This window comes from Cetorhinus maximus, chromosome 6, assembly GCF_964194155.1.
Source record: "Cetorhinus maximus chromosome 6, sCetMax3.hap1.1, whole genome shotgun sequence".
In the NCBI taxonomy this organism is placed as follows: domain Eukaryota; kingdom Metazoa; phylum Chordata; class Chondrichthyes; order Lamniformes; family Cetorhinidae; genus Cetorhinus; species Cetorhinus maximus.
This window is the reverse complement of record NC_135884.1, coordinates 2488428-2511618: the sequence shown is the minus strand read 5'-3', so window position 1 is coordinate 2511618 and position 23191 is coordinate 2488428. Positions and strand designations below refer to the sequence as shown.

Below are 23191 nucleotides of genomic sequence, written 5' to 3'. Positions count from 1 at the left end.
GTGGAAATCAACTCCTGTTTGCTCTCTAAACCCTTCTCCACAACCTCCACACCCTCACGAGGACAGTATACTATAAGTGGACAGCCAGTGACAACAGGAGCCAAACTTGCCTCTGATGAACCTCATGGGTGAACAGCCAGATACTTCACACATGAAGACAGGTCACTTGGGTGGGATCTGGTGGTTGAATTACTGTGGACATAGGACCCCAGTGTGTGTCAGTTGTTCAGGTGGGTCAGGGTGAGACAATTGGTGGGACACTTAATGTGTATTTAATCAGCCTATTGGTGAGTTGGTGCAGAACTGTAAATAACCCACCTGCGAAGGATTGGTTGAATTTTATGCAATGTGGTTGTGCGAAGGAAGCATTCCATGGAGTAGGATGTTTTTAGAAAATGCACTTTGTACTGGTTTTTCATGAGCAGTCTGCCCTATTAATCATTGACTGGTTTCAAACACTCTGGTGACTATGGGGTAACACCTGCTGTTACTCACCTAAAGGACATTAATGAACCAAATGGGTTTTTACGACAAGCAATGATGGTTTCATGGACACTGTCACTAAGACTAGCTTTATATTCCAGATTATTTTTATTAATTGAATTTAAATTCCGCCACCTGCCATAGTGGGATTTGAACCCATATTCCTACAGCATTAGCCCGGACACCTGGAGTACTAGTCCAGTAACATTACTATTATGCCACCATCTCCCCGTAAATCTACATATAGATTGGATGAGACAAATTGGCAAAGGTAGCCTAGATGATGAGTTCCCAGAGTGTTTTCAGCAGAGTTTCTGAGCGCAGCACGTTCTGGAGCCAACCAGAAAGCAAACTACTCTAGAGCTAGTAATGTGCTATGAGATAAGATTAATTAATGTAGTAAAGCACCCCTAGGTAACAGTGATCATAACATGAACGAATTTCACATTCAGTTTGAAGGAGAGAAGAGTGGGTCTAAGACTAGTATTTTAAACTTAAATAAGGGCAATTATGAGATATGAAGACAAATCTAGCTAAAGTGAACTGGGAAGTTAGGTTAACTAGACTAGAGATCACTGGAAATGCAATGGCAGACATTTAATGAGGCATTTCATAACGTTCAGCAAAGCTACATTCCAGTGAGAAAGAAAGATTCTAGGGGAAGGATGTAACATCCATAGCTAACCATGGAAGTTAAAGATAGTATCAAATTGAAAGAAAAAGTGTACAATCCCACAAAGATTAGTGGCAGGTCAGAAAATTGGACAGAATGTTAAAAAAAAAGCAAAGAATTACTAAAAAATGATGAGGGAGAAATTAGAGTACAAGAGAAAGTTAGCTAGAACTTTAAAGACAGATAGTAAGAGTTTCTACAGGTATTTAAAAAGGAAAAGAGTAAGTAAAGTGAGCATTGGTTCTGTAGAGGGAGAGAATGAGGAATTAATAATGGAAAATAAAGAAATGGTGGACAAATTAAACAGATATTTTGCATCTGTCTCTACTGTAGAGGATACAAATAACATCCCAGAAATAATTATAAATCAAGAGGTGCAAGGGTGGGAGGGGGAAATCAAAACAATTACAATCACCAGGGAAAGGGGACTGAGAAAATTATTGGAATTATTGAATTATTAAAAGCTGACAAGTCCCCAGGTCCTGATGGACTTTATCCTAGGGCCTTAAAAGAAGTAGCTGCTGAGATCGTAGATACATTGGTTTTAATTTTCCAAAATTCTCTAGATTCTGGAAAGGTCCCATCAGATTGGAAAATAGCAAATGAAACCCCTCTATTCAAGGAAAGACGGAGACAGAAAACAGGAAACTACAGGCCAATTAGCCTAACATCTGCCATAGGGAAATTGCTGGAACCTATTATTAAGGAGGTTATAGCGGGCCACTTAGAAAATCTCAAAGCAATCAGGTAGAGTCAACGTGGTGTTTGTGAAAGGGGAATCATGTTTGACTCATTTATTAGAGCTCATTGAGGAAGTAGCAAGCAATTTGGATAAAGGGGAGCCTGTAGATGTGCTGTACTTAGATTTCCAAAAGGCATTTGACAATGTGCCACATCAAAGGTTACTACACAAAATAGAAGCTCATGATGCAGGAGGTAACATATTAGCATGGATAGAGGACTGATTAGCTAACAGGAAACAGAATAGGCATAAATGGGTCATTTTCAGATTGGCAAGATGTAACGAGTGGAGTGCCACAGGGATCAATACTGAGGCCTCAACTGTTTGCAATCTATATCAATGACTTGGATGAAGGGACTGAATGTATTATTGCTGAGCAAGTTGTGAAGAGGACATAAGGAGTCTGTAAAGGGACATAGACAGGTTAAGTGAGTGGGCAAAAATTTGGCAGATGGAGTATAATGTGGGAAAATGTGAACTTGTCCACTTTGTCAGGAAGAATAAAAACCAGCATATTATCTAAATGGAGCGATATTGCAGAACTCTGCGGTACAGAGGGATCTGGGGGTCTTGGTACATGAATCACAAATAGTTAGTTTTCAGGTACAGCAAGTGATTAGGAAGACAAATGGAATGTTGTTTATTACAAGGGGAATGTATATAAAACTAGGGAAGTTTTGCTACAGTTGTACAGAGTGTTGGTGAGACCACATCTGGAATACTATGTGCAGTTTTGGTCTCCTTATTTAATAAAGGATATAAGTGCATTAGAAGCTGCTGAGAGAAGGTTCACTAGGCTCATTCCTGGGATGAGGCAGTTGTCTATGAGGAAAAGTTGGAGAGGTTGGGCCTGTATTCATTGGAGTTCAGAAGAATGAGACGTGATCTTATTGAAATATATAAGATCCTTAGGGGAATTGACAGGATGGATGCTGAGAGGATGTTTCCTCTTGTGGGAGAGACTAAAACTAAGGAACACCTTTTAAAAATAAGGGGTCTCCCATTTAAGGCAGAGATGAGGAGAAATTTTTTTCTCTCAAAGGGTCATTGGTCTGTAGAATTCTCTACCCCAGAGAGTGGTGGAGGCAGGGTTATTGAATATTGTAAGGCTGAGTTGGATAGATTCTTGATTGACAAGGGAGTCAAAGGGTATAGGGAGTAGACAGGAAAGTAGAGGCCATAATCAGATCAACCATGATCTTATTAAACGGCAGAGTAGGCTCAAGGGGCCAAATGGCCTACCCCTGCTCCTAATTCCTATGTTCTTATGTTCATATATTCCTATGTTCAAAGAGACTTGGGCATGCTCGTACAAGGAACACGGAAAGTTAATATGCAGGCACAGCAAGCAATTAGGAAAGTCAAATGGCATTTATTACAAGGGGATGGAGTAAGGAGGCTTGCTACAATTGTACAGGGCTTTGGTGAGAGCATCTGTATTATGGACAGGAGGGGGTTTAATTTAAACAGCCCTGATTTCTCCTCTCACCCGTCTGTAAACAGGAAGGTGTTTTGATTTTGATTTCCCCCTTTATAAGTGGTGGCGTATTTCCCAACTCCTCGGTTTTGGCACGATCCAATTTCTTTTAATAATCCCACAGCAAATGAAAAATAGGGTAAACTCAGAGAGTTAGTTTATTTGCACACATTCAAATGCGGGAGGAGAGGCGTGAGGTAGCCTCCTTGTCACTCATACAATAAAAGTGGGGGATAGAGAAAAGAATATTTACAGGACAAAGACCACAGAGTAAAAAATTATTGTTGTACGTGAGTCCAGAGTCCAGAATCAAGAATCCAATGATGTATACCTTCACAAAGGTCAGCAGGCTGAAAACTGATGCAGGATAATTCACTAGAGATGACTTCTACGGTGAGATGGGCACACCGAAATGAATTAGCCTTGTAGGCAATGGTATAGGCATTCAGGAATTCCAGTAGAAACAGTGTAGATGGGGGCCAGGCATTGAAACCTGGACAGAGCCCCTTTTCTGTGCTGCTGCCTGGTAGATGGAAGATGACAGACTGATTTGCAGGACAGCAAGACAGTATAACTGATTCCCCCAGCTGGTGGGGCGGGCATGTCAAATGACTCCCACCTCTCCACCTTGGCTTTGACAAAGGGTGCCTATTCATTTGTCTGGGTTCCAGAGATTGTTAATGTTCCAACCATTAGGAATTTGAAAGGAAGGTTGCAGGATCCTTTGTCCTAGCTGACTGATAGACTCCGATTGTCAGGCCTGGCTTGTGAAATGTAGATGGAACTTGTATAATTCCCATTGAATTTGGTCTCTGCTGTCCACATGGTTGTTAATGTCTCTTCAGAGACAAGGCGCAAATTTCTTCAATACTGCTAGATTAGCTGCTATTGTTCGAAGGTCACAGCCAGACATGGCTTCGGTCATTTTTAAAAGGTCATTGTCCAGGTTTAAAAGTTTAGGCGTACAGTGTGCAGTTTTGGTCTCCACATTGGAGGAAGGATATACTCGCACTGGAGGCGGTACAATGAAGATTCACTAGGTTGGTCCCAGGGATGAGAGGGTTGTCCTGTGATGAGAGGCTGAGTAAATTGGGCTGAGGAGTTTGAAGAATGAGAAGTGATCTCATTGAAACATACAAGATGCTGAAGGGGTTTGACAGGGTAGACACTGAGAGATTGTTTCCACTGGTCGGGGAACCTAAAACACGGGGGAGCAGTCTCAGGATAAGGGGCGAATCATTTAGGACTGGGATGAGGAGCAATTATTTCATTCAAAGGGTTGTGAATCTTTGGAATTCTCTACCCCAGAGAGTTGTGAATGTTCTATCATTGAAGACATTTAAGGCTGGGATAGACAGATTCTTGGTCTCTCAGGGAACCAAGGGACATGGGGAGTGGGAGCAGGAAAGTGGAATTGAAGCTCAAGATGATTATATTGAATGGCGGAGCAGGCTCGAGGGGCCATGTGGTCTACTCCTGCTCCTACTTCTTGTGTTCTTGTGAACTAGGCGTGCACAATTAAATTATAGCCCCCTCAATTGGACAGATGTTGAGTCCACAGACTGGTCAACATCTAATCTGAACTGACTTTCCTTAACAACTTTATCAAGACCCTTACTAGCGTTTGGGAAGGTCTCAGCTCTATAATTTCATTTAAAGTAAGGGGCTTGTGTCGGTGTCTGGCAAAGAATTGCCTCAAAAATATTGAATTGAATTTCCCTAGCTGCTGTGGCAGGAATTGAACTTCTGTCTCCAGATTATTAGACAAACTCCCTGGATTCAGTCCGGTAACAGAGTCACCATGCTATCACATCACACTGTACTGAGATATTGAGTATTTGGGTGAGGAATTTGTGAGTGCCCATGTGTAATCCCAATGGCAACGAGGAGCTGTAGCCCTTCATTTAGCCTCTCAATTTAAAAAAAAACACACTCCATGCCACATGACAACAAAAGGAGGCCGTTCAGCCCCTCGAGCTTGTACCTTCATCCAATTTGGCTGATCTCTACCTCAACTCCATTTACCTATCTTCATTCCGTATCCCTTAATCCACTTACCCAACAGAAAACTAGCAATTTCAGTCTTGAAAGCTCCAGTTGATCCCCAACATGCACATGGGGGAGAGACTTCCCAATTTCCACTCCCCTTTGAGTGAAGAAGTGCTTCCTGACATCCCCCCTGAACACTAAGATAAAAGCGAAAAACTGCGGATGCTGGAAATCCAAAACAAAAACAAAAATCCCTGGAAAAACTCAGCAGGTCTGACACCATCTGCGGAGAGGAACACAGTTAACGTTTCGAGATGAGTATGACTCTTCAACAGAGCTAAGGAAAAATAGAAAAGAGGTGAAATATAAGCTGGTTTAAGGGGGGGTGGGACAGGTAGAGCTGGATAGAGGGCCAGTGATAGGTGGAGATAACCAAAAGATGTCATAGACAAAAGGATAAAGAGGTGTTGAAGCTGGTGGTATTATCTAAGGAATGTGATAATAAAGGTACAGATAGTCCTAGTGGGGGTGGGGTGGGGGGAAGGGATCGAAATAGGCTAAAAGGTAGAGATAAAACAATTTAAAAATAATGGAAATACGTGGGAAAAGAAAAATCTATATAAATTATTGGAAAAAAGGGGAATTCGGAAAGGGGGTGGGGATGGAGGAGAGAGTTCATGATCTAAAATTGATGAACGCAATATTCAGTCCGGAAGGCTGTAAAGTGCCTAGTTGGAAGATGAGGTGCTGTTCCTCCAGTTTGCGTTGAGCTTCACTGGAACAATGCAGCAGGCCAAGGACGGACATGTGGGCATGAGAGCAGGGTGGAGTGTTAAAATAGCAAGCGACAGGGAGGTCTGGGTCATGCTCGCGGACAGACCGAAGGTGTTCTGCAAAGCGGTCACCCAGTCTGCGTTTGGTCTCTCCAATGTAGAGGAAACCGCATTGGGAGCAACGAATGCAGTAGACTAAGTTGAGGGAAGTGCAAGTGAAATGCTGCTTCACTTGAAAGGAGTTTTTGGGCCCTTGGACGGTGAGGAGAGGGGAAGTAAAGGGGCAGGTGTTGCACCTTCTGCGGTTGCATAGGAAGGTGCCGTGGGAGGGGGTTGAGGTGTAGGGGGTGATGGAGGAGTGGACCAGGGTGTCCCAGAGGGAACAATCCCTGCGGAATGCCGCCGGTGGTGTGGGTGAAGGGAAGACGTGTTTGGTGGTGGCATCATGCTGGAGTTTGCGGAGGATGATCCTTTGAATGCGGAGGCTGGTGGGGTGATATGTGAGGACAAGGGGGACCCTATCATGTTTCTGGGAGGAAGAGGAAGGTGTGAGGGCGGATGCACGGGAGATGGGCCGGACACGGTTGAGGGCCCTGTCAACGACCGTGGGTGGAAAACCTCGGTTAAGGAAGAAGGAGGACATGTCAGAGGAACTGTTTTTGAAAGTGGCATCATCAGAACAGATGCGACGGAGGCGAAGGAGCTGAGAGAATGGGATGGAGTCCTTACAGGAAGCAGGGTGTGCGGAGCTGTAGTCGAGGTAGCTGTGGGTGTCAGTAGGCTTGTAATGGATATTGGTGGACAGTCTATCACCAGAAATTGAGACAGAGAGGTCGAGCAAGGGAAGGGAAGTGTCAGAGATGGACCATGTGAAAATGATGGAGGGGTGGAAATTGGAAGCAAAATTAATAAATTTTTCCAGGTCCAGACAAGAGCATGAAGCAGCACCGAAGTAATCATCGATGTACCGGAGAAAGAGTTGTGGGAGGGGGGGCGGAGTAGGACTGGAACAAGGAATGTTCCACATACCCCATAAAGAGACAGGCATAGCTGGGGCCCATGCGGGTACCCATAGCCACACCTTTTATTTGGAGGAAGTGAGAGGAGTTTAAGGAGAAATTGTTCAGTGTGAGAACAAGTTCAGCCAGACGGAGGAGAGTAGTGGTGGATGGGGATTGTTTGGGCCTCTGTTCGAGGAAGAAACAGAAAGCAAACAGACCATCCCGGTGGGGGATGGAGGTGTAGAGGGATTGGACGTCCATGGTGAAGAGGAGGCGGTTGGGGCCAGGGAACTGGAAATTGTTGATATGATGTAAGGTGTCAGAGGAATCACGGATGTAGGTGGGAAGGGACTGGACAAGGGGAGAGAGAACGGAGTCAAGATAGCAAGCAATGAGTTCTGTGGGGCAGGAACAGGCTGACATGATTGGTCTGCTGGGACAGTCCTGTTTGTGGATTTTGGGTCGGAGGTAGAAGCGGGCCGTCCGAGGTTGGCAGACTATGAGGTTGGAAGCTGTGGAAGGAAGATCTCCAGAGGAGATGAGGTCAGTAACAGTCCTGGAAACAATGGCTTGATGTTCAGTGGTGGGGTCATGGTCCAGGAGAAGGTAGGAGGAAGTGTCTGTGAGTTGACGCTCAGCCTCCGCGAGGTAGAGGTCAGTGAGCCAGACAACAACAGCACCACCCTTGTCAGCCCTGAACAGCCTGGCTCTACGTTTAAGGTTCTACACCCTTGTTCTGGACTCCCCTCTTTATCAACCCTATTCGATTCCTTAATCATCTTAAACACCTCAATTAGATCACCATTGTCCATACTCGAGGGAATACAATCCTCATCTATGCAACCAATCTTCATAATTTAAGCTTCATCTGCTTAAACTACAAAACTCCGGTGCCCATCATGTATCAAACAAACCCACCACCAGCTGACCAATTATTCTTGACCTTATCTCAGGCAGGTTTCATCCTTTTCATGACAGCATTCAGATTCCTCTCCCCTCAAATTGTAACTTTTTTTGCTTTTTTCATCTGCTGCCAATTTCAGGAGTTAATCATTAGAACCAAAAGTCTCCAGGAATCAAGGTGTAGATGTGAGAATCTTGTGCGTGCCTGGGGATCACTAATGGGAAATATTTGAAATAGTTTGGATGCTTCCGTGTTGAACTTTACCTTCCAAACGCTTTCATTTTGCTTCGCAGTTTGGGAGCTGAGTTACTGACCTCCCCCAAGGGATACAGCTGTCTCAAGGGCTGTGAACAGTAATGCAAATGGAAGATCTATTGCAACAAAACAAATAGGAAGGGGAATCACACAAGCCTTGTCCAGCAGCTTTGCATGTCGGAAATCCAGGCACCTCCCGCCCAATGGACTCCTTTAAGATAAGACATTAAAAGTTTTAGGGTCATTGTTCAAGTCCCCAATCTTAGAGGCAAAAGTGCATAAGAGAGTGCCGCACTGTCGGAGGGTCAGTACTGAGGGAGTGCTGCACTGTCAGAGGGTCAGTACTGAGGGAGTGCTGCACTGTCAGAGGGCAGTGCTAAGGGAGTACCGCACTGTCGGAGGGTCAGTACTGAGGGAGTGCTGTACTGCCGGAGGGTCAGTACTGAGGGAGTGCTGCACAGTTGGAGGGTCAGTACTGAGGGAGTGCTGCACTGTCAGAGGGTCAGTACTGAGGGAGTGCTGCACAGTCGGACAGTCAGTACTGAGGGAGTGCCACACTACCGAAGGGTTAGTACTGAGGGAGTGCTGCACTGCCGGAGGGTCAGTATTGAGGGAGTGCCGCACTGCCGGAGGGTCAGCACTGAGGGAGTGCTGCACTGTCAGAGGGTCAGTACTGAGGGAGTGCTGCACTGTCAGAGGGTCAGTACTGAGGGAGTGCTGCACTGTCAGAGGGTCAGTACTGAGGGAGTGTTGCGCTGTCAGAGAGTCAATATTGAGGGAATGCCGCACTGTCGGAGAGTCAAGGATTGAGAGAGCGCTACACTGTCAGAGGGTCAGTACTGGCGGAGTTCTTCACTGTCAGGGGATCAGTACTGAGGGAGTGCCGCAGTGTCAGAGGGTCAGTACTGAAGGAGTGCTGCACTATTGGAGGGTCAGTGCTAAGGGAGCACTGCATGGTTAGAAGGTCAGTGCTGAGGGTGTGCTGCACTGTCAGAGGGTCAGTACTGAGGGAGTGCTGCACTGTTAGAGGGTCAGTACTGAGGGAGTGCTGCACTGTCAGAGGGTCAGTACTGAGGGAGTGCTGCACTGTCAGAGGGTCAGTACTGAGGGAGTGCTGCACTGTCAGAGGGTCACTACTGAGGGAGTGCTGCACTGTCGGAGAGTCAGTATTGAGGGAGTGCTGCACTGTCAGAGGGTCAGTACTGAGGGAGTGCTGCACTGTCAGAGGGTCAGTACTGAGGGAGGGCTGCACTGTCAGAGGGTCACTACTGAGGGAGGGCTGCACTGGCAGAGGGTCAGTACTTAGGGAGTGCCACACTGCCGGAGGGCCAGTACTGAGGGAGCGACGCACTGTCGGAAGTGCCCTTTTTCATATGAAACGTTCAACCTATGCCTCATCTGCCTCTTAGATGGGCGGAAAAGATCGCAAGGCCACTATTTGAAGCAGAGCAGGGGAGTTCTCCATGGTGTCCTAGCACCAATATTTATCCCCCAACCCAACATAACTAAAATCATGTTTTCTGACCATTATCACAGCACTGTGGAATCTTGCTGTGCACAAACATGGCTGCCCCATTTTCCTACAACAGTGACTACACTTCAAAAAAAGTATTTCATTGGCTGTAAAACATTTTGGAATGTTCTGAGGTCATGAAAGGTGCTATAGAAATGCAAGTCTGTCTTGTCTTCTGATCTCTGTTCCTGGTAGATGATGTTCTCTCCTGGATTCAGGAGTTTTTAAATGCCTCTTGGTGCAGCTCTTTAACCAAGGCTGGATAACTGGCATCATTGGCTGATTTAACTGGCGTTACTGGTATACATTGAATCCCGGCTGTAACTAGTGAGATTTTTTGGTAATTTTTATATGGTGAACTCACCCAGACTCACTAGCTTCGTTTCATTCACCACTCACCATCCTGACTTGGAAATATATCGGCCGTTCCTTCACTGTCGCTGTGTCAAAATCCTGGAACTCCCTCCCTAACAGCACTGTGGGTGTACCTACACCACATGGACTGCAGCGGCTCAAGAAGGCAGCTCACCACCACCTTCTCAAGGGGCAGTGAGGGATGGGCAATAAATGCTGGGCCCAGCCAGCGACGCCCACATCCCGTGAATTAATTTTAAAAGTTAACTCGTTTGACACCTTGAAGGCTTTGACTCTCACTAGGATAAAACCCTCCAGGTTGACAGGATCCCTCCATTGCCTCACCTGAGTGGCCATGAATTATCAGTGCACCTGGAGAGTGAGCACTGGAAGACATTCCAATCGTCAGGAGAGTGTGTCACAGCTGAAATTCTCTCCACCTCCACCCTGCATCCCATCACCTTACTCCCTGGAGTCAATTTCATTTGCATTCCAAACATGACAACATGGAAATTGAAATATTACAGCCCTGGGGCCTCCGACGTTGAGTTTTATGCGTTAATTTCACACAGATGGCAGTCCCAGATGTGGACTTGAATTTTTCAAGATGAGAAACTGGTCAATTTGACACAATTGATGTGACTTTGAAATCGGTCAGGAGTTTAGATAGGGCCCTGTGTTATCAGTGACTGCACCCTTGGTGTGAAACTCACTCCCTGTTTCCTTTCCAAAACCTTGAAAACGTTTTTCCTTCTAGGGTCATTGATATTTCAAAACATATCAAGATGAGTGATGTTCGTGCTCATTGAATATTGCTCAGATCAGGCAGACAGAGCAAATACAGAACAGGTTATAGTCAGAGTAAAGCTCCCTCTGTCCCCATCAAACACTCCCAGGACAGGTACAGCACGGGGTTAGATACAGAGTAAAGCTCCCTCTACACTGTCCCCATCAAACACTCCCAGGACAGGTACAGCACAGGGTTAGATACAGAGTAAAGCTCCCTCTACACTGTCCCCATCAAACACTCCCAGGACAGGTACAGCACGGGGTTAGATACAGAGTAAAGCTCCCTCTACACTGTCCCCATCAAACACTCCCAGGACAGGTACAGCATGGGGTTAGATACGGAGTAAAGGCCTAGCTTTGACTGCATTTTCCATTCCCCCCACCAGCTGTCTTGTGGCCATTGAGTTTTGTGTACGCTGGGGATAGGATTGGCATTGGCCAGGCTCCCTTTACAGAAAGACAGAAATAATTCAGAAAGGAAGAACTCGCATTAATCTGAACAAGGTGTGAATTAAACAGGTGCTGTGGGGACCAATTTCTAGACTAGTGAATTCTCCAGTGAACATTATTGCATTGCCATTTCATGGCAGCTGTTTCCGGTCTCTGAGATTTGCTTGGATCCTGGCCGGCTGGGGTTAAAGGAAGTAAGCTGTGCCACGTGAGGTTAGTCTATTGTCCAGTGCAATGGTTCGGTTAGTGCCAATCCAGGTATTGCTTCCTGCTGGCCCAGTGCCAGAGTAAAGAGGGTGAGGTGTGCCAGCTGGGTGCACTCTTTCAGGCTGTTCCTGAGAGTAAACAATGACACTTCCCTGTTTAATTGATTGTACCAGAGGGAGGAGGTTACAATGACCAGAGTTCATTAAAAAACTGCTCCATACCAACAAGGGCAAATGGTTCCACCTCTGACTCATTGGTCTAGGCTCCATGCCGCTCCACTGTCCCCAACCCCACCCCCCCTTCACCCCGCTCACCCCACCACCAACCCCTAACTTCCCACATCCCCATTCTGTTTTTTAACCAATCCATGGGACGTGGGCTTTGCTGGGTGGCACATCCCCCATCTTCCCACCTCCTCTCCCTATCTGCCCACTGTCTCCTCCCCACCCCCACCCCCACCCACCATTCCTCAGGTCTAGATGCTGTGGGGGAGTCAAGTCTAAGAGTCGCTGTAACAATCTTGTCGCTTCCCCCGGACCAACTGCCCAGTGCTGTGGTTAACCCAGGGAAACCTCTCCACTTGAGGCTTCACACAGGGTATTTTTGGCACTGTCCAGGACAATGATTTCACACTGAACCACAGCTGCCAAGTTACCCATTTAATGCACTTAAATCTGAACTGTAAACTCAACTCCCAAGTCTTTCACTCTGTTTATCATCAGTCTCAATCTTTCTTTATTATAAATCTCTCTTTTCACTGTGACTGCCAATACTGCAGATTGGGGAACAAAGAATCATAGAAAGTCTACAGCACAGAAAGAGGCCACTTGGCCCATCGTGTCTGTACTGGCTGAAAATCGAGTCACCCCCAGCCTCATCCCACTTTCCAGTATTTGGTCCATAGCCCTGCAGGTTACAGCGCTCAAGGTGCATATCCAGACACCTTTTCAATGAGTTGAGGGATTCTGCCTCTACTCCCCTTTTTAGGCAGTGAGTTCCAGACCCCTCCAATCCTCTGGGTGAAGAAGGTTTTCCTCATCTTCCGTCTAACCTTCGATCAATCACTTCAGATCTATACCTCCTAGTCACTGACCTCTCTGCTAAAGTAAATAGGCCCTTTCCATCCACTCTATATCAGGCCCCTCATAATTTTGTACCTCTCAATCTAATCTCTCCTCAGCCTCCTCTGTTCCAAGGAGAACAACTCCAGCCTTTCCAATCTTTCCTCATAGCTGCAATTTTCCAGTCCTGATAACATCCTTATAAATCTCCTCTGTACCCCCTCTAGTGCAATTACACCCTTCCTGTAATGAGGTAACCAGGGCTGCACACAGTACTCAACTTGTGGCCTAGCTAATGTTTTAGATATTCCAGCATAACCTCCCTGCTCTTAGATTCCATGCCTCGGCTAATAAATGAAAGGATTCTATTTGCCTTCTTAACCACCTTCTCAACCTGCCCCGCTATCTTCAGGGATCTGTGGACATTCACTCTAAGGTCCCTCACTTCCTCTACACCTCTCAGTATCCTCCCATTTATTGTGTAATCTTTTGTCTTGTTTAACCTCCCCAAATCCATCACCTTGCACTTGTCTGGTTTTAATTCCATTTGCCACTTTTTTGCCCACTTGACCAGTCCACTGATATCTTCCTGAAGGTTATGGCTATCCTCCTCGCTATCCACCTCATTTTTGTGTTGTCTGCAAGCTTCTTGATCATTCCCTCAACGTTTACATCCAAATCATTAATATATACCACAAAAAGCAGGGGGCCTGGTCCAGAGTCCTGCAGAACCCCACTGGAAACAGCGTCCCCAGTCACAAAAACATCCATCAACAATTACCCTTTGTTTCCTGTCACTCCTCCATTCCCTGGTTTGCCTTAGAGAGAGGGATAAAGAGATAAGGAAGGATTGGGAGAGAGGTGGAGAAGGAGAGGGAGGGAGGATCAAGTGATTCTCAGAGGTCAGGTGCTTTCCCCCTGTTTATTGTTTGGACTCTTTCTCCCCACTTTCTCTCTTCCTCACCCTCTCCTTCTCCATCCTGCTGATCCTCTATCCCTACTATTTATTTCCATACCATCTCCCTCTCTCTAGACACTCAATCCTTTTTTTCCTAACCTGCCTCTCTCAATCCCTCCCTCCCTAAACACACTCTCTCTATTCCACCACTGCTGCACCCTCCTCCCCCATCTTTATCCTGCCTCTCTCTCTCTCTCGAAAATCGGACATGTGACCCCACTATTTAAGAAAGATGAGACAGGGAAAAATCAGGAAATCATAATCTAGTTAACCTAACATCAGTTATCAGGAGATTACTAAAGTGTATAATCCAGAACAGGGCCATTTAACACAAATTACCAGCTGGCCAGAGACAGCCAGTGTGGATTTGTAAAGGGCCAGTCATTGTTAGTGCAGGTGACTGAAGTAGTGGATGGGGGAATGCCTGTCGATGTAATTTATCTGGGGGCTTCCAGCAGACATTTGACAAAGTCCCACATCAGAGACTGGTAGCTAAAGCTGAAGCTCATGGAATTGAAGACGAATTATTACCTGGTTCGGAATGTTGCTGAGTGGTAGGAGACAGAGTAGGGATAACGGGTAGATGCTCTTATTGGCAAGATGTGACTATTGGTGTCCAACAAGGATCTGTGTTGGGGCTTTAACTATTCAGCTTTGTATTTAATGTCTTAGATGAAGGGGCAAAAAGGCAAATGGCTGCATTTGCTGATGATGTAGCTGATTAGGCACTTTACAGCATTCCGGACTTAACATTGAGCTCAGCAACTTCAGACTATGAACCCTGTCCTTCATTTTGATATTTTATTTCCCAATGCCAGCCCTGCACCCCGCACCCAGCCCCACACCCCCACAGGGCCAGCCTGGAACTTGCTCTTTGTTAGAGAAGCGAAGAGAGATTTTGAGAAAAAACTGGCAGCCAACCTAAAGGGGAATCCCAAAGTCTTCTATAGACATATAAAGTAGTAAAAGGGTAATAAAAGGAGGAGTTGGGCCGATTAGGGATCTAAAAGGGAATTTACACATGGACGAAGCGGCCATGGCTGAGGTATTAAATGAATACTTTGCATCCATCTTTACCAAGGAGGTAGATGCTACCCAGGACATGGTGACAGACGAGGAAACTCTGTCACTAGAAGGGTTCAAAATTGATAAGGAAGAAGTGTTGTATAGTCTGTCGGTACTTAAAGTTGACAAGGCTCCGGGACTGGACAAGATGCATCCAAGGATATTGAAGAAAGTGAGAGTAGAAATTGCAGGGGCACTGGCCATAATCTTTCAGTCTTCCCTAGACTCAGGGGAGGTGCCAGAGGACTGGAGAATTGCAAACATTACGATCTTGTTCAAAAAAAGGTTGTAAGGATAAGCCCAGCAATTACAGACCAATCAGTTTAACTTCAATGGTGGGAAAGATTCTAGAAACGATTATTTGGGATAGAATTAGTAGTCACATGGAAAAATATGGGTTGATAAGGAAGAGCCAGCATGGATTTCTAAAGGGGAAGTTGTGTTTAACTAACTTGCTGGAGTGTTTTGAAGAGATAACAGAAAAGGTCAATGAGGGTAATGCTGTTGATGTAGTGTACATGGACCTTCAAAAGGCATTTGACACAGTGCCACACAACAGACTTGTGAGAGAAGTTATTGTTCATGGAATAAATGGGACAGTAGCAACGTGGATACAAAATTGGCTGAAAATTAGGAAGCAGAGAGTAATGGTCAATGGATATTTTTCGGGCTGGATGAAGGTTTGTAGTGGAGTTCCCCAGAGGTTGGTATTGAGACCCTAGCTTTTCTTAATATATATTAATGATCTAGATCTTGGTGTGCAGGGGACAATTTCAAAGTTTGCGAATGATACAAAGCTTGAGAGCATTGTGAACTGTGAGGAGGATGGTGTGGAACTTCAAGAGGACATAGACAAGTTGGTGGAGTGGGCAGATAGGTGGCAGATGAAGTTCAATGTGGAGAAGTGTGAGGGGGTGCATTTTGATCGGAAGAACATGGACAGATAATATAAAATAAGGGGTGAAATTTTGAAGGGGGTGCAGGAGCAGAAAGACCTGGATGTATATGTGCATATACCATTGAAGGTGGGAGGGCAGGTGGAGAGAGCAGTTAATAAAGCAAATAGTATCATGGGCTTTATTAATAGGGGCATAGAGTACAAGAGTAGGGAGGTTATGCTGAATTTATATAAGACACTCGTTAGACCTCAGCTGGAGTATTGTGTACAGTTCTGGGAGCCACATTATAGGATGGATGTGAACACATTGGAGAGAGTGCAGAAGAGGTTTACAAGAATGGTTCCAGGGATGAGAAACTTCAGCTATGAGGATAGATTGGAGAGATTGGGACTGTTCTCCTTAGAGAGAAGACGGCTAAGAGGAGATTTGATAGCGATGTTCAAAATCATGAGAAGGCTGAACAGAGTAGATAAGGAGACGCTGTTTCCAATTGTAAAAGGATCAAGAACGAGAGGGCACAGATTTAAAGTAATTTGCAAAAGAAGCAAATGTAACGTGAGAGAAAACTTCTTCACACAGCGAGTGGTTCAGGTCTGGAATGCACTGTCTGGAAGTGTGGTGGAGGCAGGTTCAATCAGGCTTTCAAGGGGGCATTAGATGATTATTTGAATAGAAACAATGTGCAGGGGTACAGGGAAAAGGCAGGGCAATGGCACTAGGTCATAATGCTCATTTGGAGAGACAGTGCAAACACGATGGGCCAAATGGCTTCCTTCCGTGCCATTAAAATTCTGTGATCCAATGATTCTTTGCTAAAAAGGTCTTTGGTTTTATGGTTGGAGGCTGCTGGAGGAAGGGGAGACTGAGGAATGTGAGGAGTTTCGAGGGAATGTATGAGGTATCATGCATTAAGGTAAGAGTGACCATAACATGATAGAATTCTTCACTAGGATGGAAAGTGAAGTAGTCCAATCTGAAACTAGGGTCCTAAATCTAAAAAACAAGAAACTACAAAGGTATGAGGGGTGAGTAGGCTGCATTAGATTGGGGAACTTCATTAAAAGGCACGACGGTAGAAAGGCAATGGCTAATATTTAAGGAGCGAATGTCTGCATTGCAACAGTTATACATTCCTTTCTGGCACAAAAACACAACAGGGAAAGCGGCCCAACCATGGCAAACAAAAGAAATTAAGGATAGTATTAGATCCAAAGAGGAGTCATATAAAGTTGCTAGAAAAAGTAACAAGCCTGAGGATTGGGAGCAGTTTAGAATTGAGCAAAGGAAGACCAAGAGATTGATGAAGTAGACTATGAGAGTAAACTTGCAAGGAACATAAAAGTGGTCTGTAAAAGGTTCTATAAGCACATAAAAAGAGAGAGATCAGTGAAGACAAACGTTGGTCCCTTACAGTCCGAAATGGGAGAATTTGTAATGGAGAACAAGGAAATGGCAGAGCAATTAAATAACTATTTTAGTTCTGTCTTCTTGGAGGAAGACACAAATAACTTCCCAGAAATGCGAGGGAACCAAGCGTCTAGTGAGAAGGAGGAATTGAAGGAAATTAGTATTACTAAAAAAACAGTGCTGGAGAAATTAACGGGACTGAAAGCCGTAAATCCCCAGGGCCTGATAATCTACACCCCAGGGTACTAAAGGAGGTGGCCACGGAAATAGTGGATGTGTTGGTTGTCATCTTCCAAAATTCTGTAGATTCTGGAACAGTCCCGGCAGATTGGAGGGTGGCAAATGTAACCCCACTATTTAAAAAAAGGAGGGAGGGAGAAAACAGCGAATTACAGACCAGTTAGCCTAATATCAATAGTGGGGAAAATGCTAGAGTTTATTATAAAGGATGTGATAACAGGACACTTAGAAAATATCAACGTAATTAGATAATGTCAACATGGATTTTTGAAAGGGAAATTATGCTTGACAAACCTACTGGAGTTTTTTGAGGATGTAACTAGTAGAATAGATAAGGGAGAACCAGTGGATGTGGTGTATTTGGATTTTCAGAAAGCTTTTGATAAAGTCCCACATAAGAGGTTAGTGTGTAAAATTAAACCACATGGGATTGGGGGTAATAAATTGACATAGATTGAGAATTGGTTAGCAGACAGGAAACAGAGAGGAGGAATAAATGGGTCTTTTTCAGAATGGCAGGCGGTGACTAGTGGGGTACCACAGGGATCAGTGCTTGGGTCCCAGATATTCACAATATATATCAATGATCTGGATGAGGGAACCAAATGTAATATTTCCAAGTTTGCTGACAACACAAGACTAGCTGGGAATGTGAGTGGTGAGGAGGATGTAAAGAGGCTTCAAAATGATTTAGACGAGTTGAGTGAGTGGGCAAATACATGACATGCAGTATAACATGAATAAGTGTGTAGTTATACACTTTTGTAGGAAAAACAGAATGGCAGAGTATTATTTAAATGGTGATAGATTGGGAAATGTTGATAAACAAAGGGACCTGGGTGTCCGTGTACACCAATCACTGAAAGTAAGCATACAGGTGCAGCAAGCAGTTAGGAAGGCAAATGGTATGTTGGCTTCATTGCGAGAGGACTTGAGTACAGGAGCAAGGATATCTTATTGCAGCTGTACAGGACCTTGGTGAGACCACACCATGCAGTTTTGGTCTCCTTACCTAAGAAAGGATATACTTGCCATAGAGGGAGTGCAGCAAAGGTTCACCAGACTGATTCCTGAGAAGGCAGGATTGTTGTATGAGGAGAGATTGGGTCAACTCATTGAAATGCATAAATTTCTGACAGGGATGGACAAACTGGATGCAAGGATGATGTTTCCTCTGGCTGGGGGGGTCTAGAACAAGGGGTCACAGTTTCAGGATATGGGGTAGGCCACTTAGGACTGAGATGAGGAGTAACTTCTTCACTCACTTGGTGGTGAACCTGTAGAGGCCAAGTCACTGAATATATTTAAGAAGGAAATAGATAGATTTCTAGACTCTGAAGGTGTCAAGGGGTATGGAGAAAGAGCAGGAGTATGGTGTTGAGATAGAGGATCAGCCATGGCTATATTGAATGGTGGAGCAGGCTCGAAGGGCCGAATGGCCTACTCTTGCTCCTATTTTCTATGTTTCTATGTATTGAGAGTTATGGAGCAAAGTCTGGAAGTTGGAGGTGTACAGATCCGCCATGATCTAATTAAATGTTGGAACTGGCTCAAGGGGCTGAATAGCCTCCTCCTGTTCCTGAGTTCCCACAAACATGTATCTAGGAGCCATCTTGTTTAATGTCGGTCACCAGTTAGCTATACCTCACCGTGCCTTCTCCCTCTCTCTCTGAAACTTGTCTCTCTTTCCTTCCGCAGTGATTAGCAGCTTTGCTCAGGAACTCCCATCCTTGCCTCATGGATGTACAGAAGGAAGCTGTTACCCAGCAACCGGTAACCTCCTGATTGGACGGGCTCACAATCTGACTGCCACCTCTACCTGCGGGGCCGAGGAGCCGAGTGACTATTGTATCGTCAGCCACCTCCAGGTAAGGGTGTGAGAGAGACGGGAGACTTTACAGCCAGCTAAGTGTTGTCAACCTGTCAGGATTGGCCTGGATTGAAAATGATCGTATGAGGGCTCTTTTGTTCAAAACAATTGCATGGGAAGAATTTTCCGGTTGGCGAGTGGGGGCGGGGCCCGCTCACCAACGTATAAAATGATGCACGGTGACATTGTGCGGGCATCCCAACTTGGCTGTGTGCCCGCCGAACTGACAAAGGCCTATTAAGGCCTGTTAAAAACTAATTAAAACAATTAACGGAGCTGCCTGTCTAACCTTAAGGTTGGTGGGGGGGCAGGCGAAGAGCCCAGGCGGCCTTCGCATTTATCATGAAACCTCATCCACGGGCGGGATGAGGCTCCATGAAGTGGTTTAAAAGTCAATAAAAATTATTTCAAAAATCCATTGACATGTCCCAGCTCATGAGACGCTGTCACATCAGGGGACATGTTTCAAAAGTTTTTTTTTTCCTTGATTTAAATTTTAAAACCTTAAACTGATCTCCCTGGCTCAGGGACCACCCCCGCCCCACCGCCCGCACAGGAAACGCTCAGGGCGCCCGCCACGCTGGGCAGGCCTTAATCGGCCCGCCCACGTAAAATGGCAGCGCGGACCTGATTGGGAGCGCCGATCGGGTTCACGTTTGCTCCCGCCCGTCCACACACAACCCCTCCTCCAACGGGGGGAAAGTTCAGCCCCACGTTTATTTGGACAATTTTGCTGATAATAGATGGAAAAAGTCCCCTTTGAAAGGATGGGAAGGTCACATGAAGAAACCTCCAGAAATACATCCTACCAGAGTTGGCAACCCCACTCCCATCTGGGGAAAAAAATATTAACCAACAACAGCCTATTTTTTATATTTTTGTGGCCAGTTCCTCTCTGTTAGGGTTTCCACTTCCTGATTCATAGAATAATACTGTGCATAAGGAGGCCATTCATTCCATCGTGCTGTGCCAGGAAGTTCTCATTCCATGACCTCCTACCTCCAATTGCCCTGCACTCACTCTCCTGCCATTGGTCACTCAAAACACCCACCTTTCCATGACCAATCAGAAAGCAAACAGATTCTTTAATACCTGTTTTGGATGGTTTTTGACTCACACTCAATCAAACCATCTTTCCCATTTCACAGAATCACACAGTGCAGAAGAGGCCCTTCAGCCCATCGCATCTGCACCGACACGTGAGAAACCACCTGACCTACCTACCTAATCCCATTTACCAGAACTTGGCCCATAGCCTTGAATGTTATGACGTGCCAAGTGCTCATCCAGGTACTTTTTAAAGGATGTGAGGCAACCCGCCTCCACCACCCTCCCAGGCAGCGCATTCCAGACCATCACCACCCTCTGGGTAAAAAAGTTTTTCCTCACATCCCCCCTAAACCTCCTGACCCTCACCTTGAACTTGTGTCCCCTCGTGACTGACCTTTCAACTAAGGGGAACAGCTGCTCCCTATCCACCCTGTCCATGCCCCTCATCATCTTCTACACCTCGATCAGGTCGCCCCTCAGTCTTCTCTGCTCCAACAAAAACAACCCAAGTCTATCCAACCTCTCTTCATAACTTAAATGTTTCATCCCAGGCAACATCCTGGTGAATCTCCTCTGCACCCCCTCCAGTGCAATCACATCCTTCCTATAATGTGGCGACCAGAACTGCACACACTACTCCAGCTGTGGCCTCACCAAGGTTCTATACAACTCCAACATGACCTCCCTACTTTTGTAACCTATGCCTCGATTGATAAAGGCAAGTGTCCCATATGCCTTTTTCACCAGCCCACTAACATGCCCCTCCACCTTCAGAGATCTATGGACACACACACCAAGGTCCCTTTGTTCCTCAGAACTTCCTGGTGTCATGCTGTTCATTGAATACTTCCTTGTCAAATTACTCCTTCCAAAGTGTATCACCTCACACTTTTCAGGGTTAAATTCCATCTGCCACTTATCTGCCCATTTGACCATCCCATCTATATCTTCCTGTAGCCCAAGACATTCAACCTCACTGTTAACCACCCGGCCAATCTTTGTGTCATCTGCAAACTTACTAATCCTACCTCCCACATAGTCATCTGTGTCGTTTATATAAATGACGAATAATAGGGGATCCAGCACAGATCCCTGTGGTACGCCACTGGACACTGGCTTCCAGTCACTAAAGCAGCCTTCTGTCATCACCCTCTGTCTCCTATAACTAAGCCAATTTTGAATCCACCTTATAAAATTACCCTGTATCCCATGTGCATTTGCCTTCTTTATAAGTCTCCCATGTGGGACCTTGTCAAAGGCTTTGCTGAAATCCATATAACCTACATCAACTGCACTATCCTCATCTATACACCTGGTCACCTCCTCAAAAAATTCAATCAAGTTTGCTAGTCATGACCTCCCTCTGACAAAGCCATGCTGACTATATCTTCCAATATCTTTATAACAAATAAGAAAAAAGTATTCAAAGAGACATAAACACAAGGCAGTCTAATGCTCAGATAGCTTTTCTCCTGGGTTAAATACTGTGGTGACAGGAGCAAGTCAGAGACTGGGAATTCTGTGGTGAGTAACTCACCTCCTGACCTTCCAAAACCTGTCCACCATCTACAGGGCACAAGTCAGGAGTGTGATGGAATACTCTCCACTTGCCTGGATGAGTGCAGCTCCCACAACGCTCAAGAAGCTCAACATCATCCAGAACAAAGCAGCCCGCTTGATTGGCACCCCTTCCACAAACATTCACTCCCTCCACCACCGATGCACAGTAGCAGCAGTGTGTACCATCTACAAGATGCACTGTAGGAATTCACTAAGGCTCCTTCGACAGCACCTTCCAAACCCATGGCTTCTACCACCTAGAAGGACAAGGGCAGCAGATAGATGGGAACACCACCACCTGGAGGTTCCCCTCCAAGTCACTCACCATCCTGACTTGGAAATATATCACCGTTCCTTCACTGTCGCTGGGTCAAAATCCTGGAACTCCCTCCCTAACAGCACTGTGGGTGTACCTACACCACATGGACTGCAGCGGTTCAAGAAGGCAGCTCACCACCACCTTCTCAAGGGAGTTAGGGATGGGTAACAAATGCCGGCCCATCCAATGACGTTCACATCCTGTGAAAGAATAATTTATTAAAGATTTTGCTTTCAGCAGAATCCTATGTAATAAACCTTCAATCCTGAACACTCCAGTTCAACCCTGGAGGATTGGCAGCCACGGCTGGTGGTTCTCACCATGTTAACATGGCATCTCTGTACATTCCAGTCGCTGAATACTGGCAAGTTTCATCCCCTGACCTCTTCAATGTATTTCTTGTGTTGTGATGGTAACGTGGAACTAACTGTGATACAGAGTGGGTGGGGAATCGGCCTTTAAAATGGAGTTGGGAAGTCTGAGGTGTTAGTATCTAAAGGTTCCGTTGATGGATATTAATACCCAGTGGTTTATGGTAAAAAGGTGAACAGGTGTTGGGTGTTGATTAGTGAATTATACACAGATGTGTATATAAAGAAGAGCCAGCCAGCACTGGGGAGTTATGTTAGAGTGGAGAAGTAAGCTCTGTAGTGAGCAATAAACAGTCTCTACCAAAGCATCCTAGTCTCTGTGTCTTCTTCACAACCGAGCTTAGGAGTTTCCTCTGACATGAGGGACTTTGAAATTGGATTGCACAACAAGCACTGGAGGAAGAACCCAGTCTGGCCTACATATCATTATGTGCAGGGTATGCACCACACGTCATATTAGTTGGGATTGTCCAGAGTATAACGTGCAGGCCCATTGCTTTATGCCAATCGGAGCCTTTGAGCATGAACCAGGCCCATTCCTGAGATGGTTCTCAGGATGCTCGCTATGTGAGCTGTGGTCACTTTTCTCAGGACCTGTCTAAATGCCAGACCTTCTGCACAGGCTGCATCTGAGCCAGTGGAAGTTCAGGCCCAGCACTGGCTGATAGCAGCCCCATCTAAGAAGGGTCCTAAAACAGGCTTAGGAAACTGACCTAGTGCCTGAAAAAATCACCCAAGACCAAATAGTCGCCTAAATTCTTCCTTGCAGGTCAACCTTTCC

General features: G+C 45.6%; 1 protein-coding gene across 3 annotated transcripts in view; it reads left to right on the top strand.

Annotated features, from left to right (window-relative positions):
* lamb2l (laminin, beta 2-like) overlaps positions 1-23191 on the top strand; it is a 197170-nt gene that overhangs the window by 13396 nt on the left and 160583 nt on the right. For 2 of the 3 annotated variants that reach the window (XM_078543090.1, XM_078543089.1), the window contains exon 3: positions 18939-19108. In XM_078543090.1, coding sequence (XP_078399216.1) covers positions 18939-19108 — 170 coding nt within the window. Of the gene's footprint in view, positions 1-18938; positions 19109-23191 lie in introns of those variants that run through there. The other variant, XM_078543091.1, reaches the window with a different exon arrangement.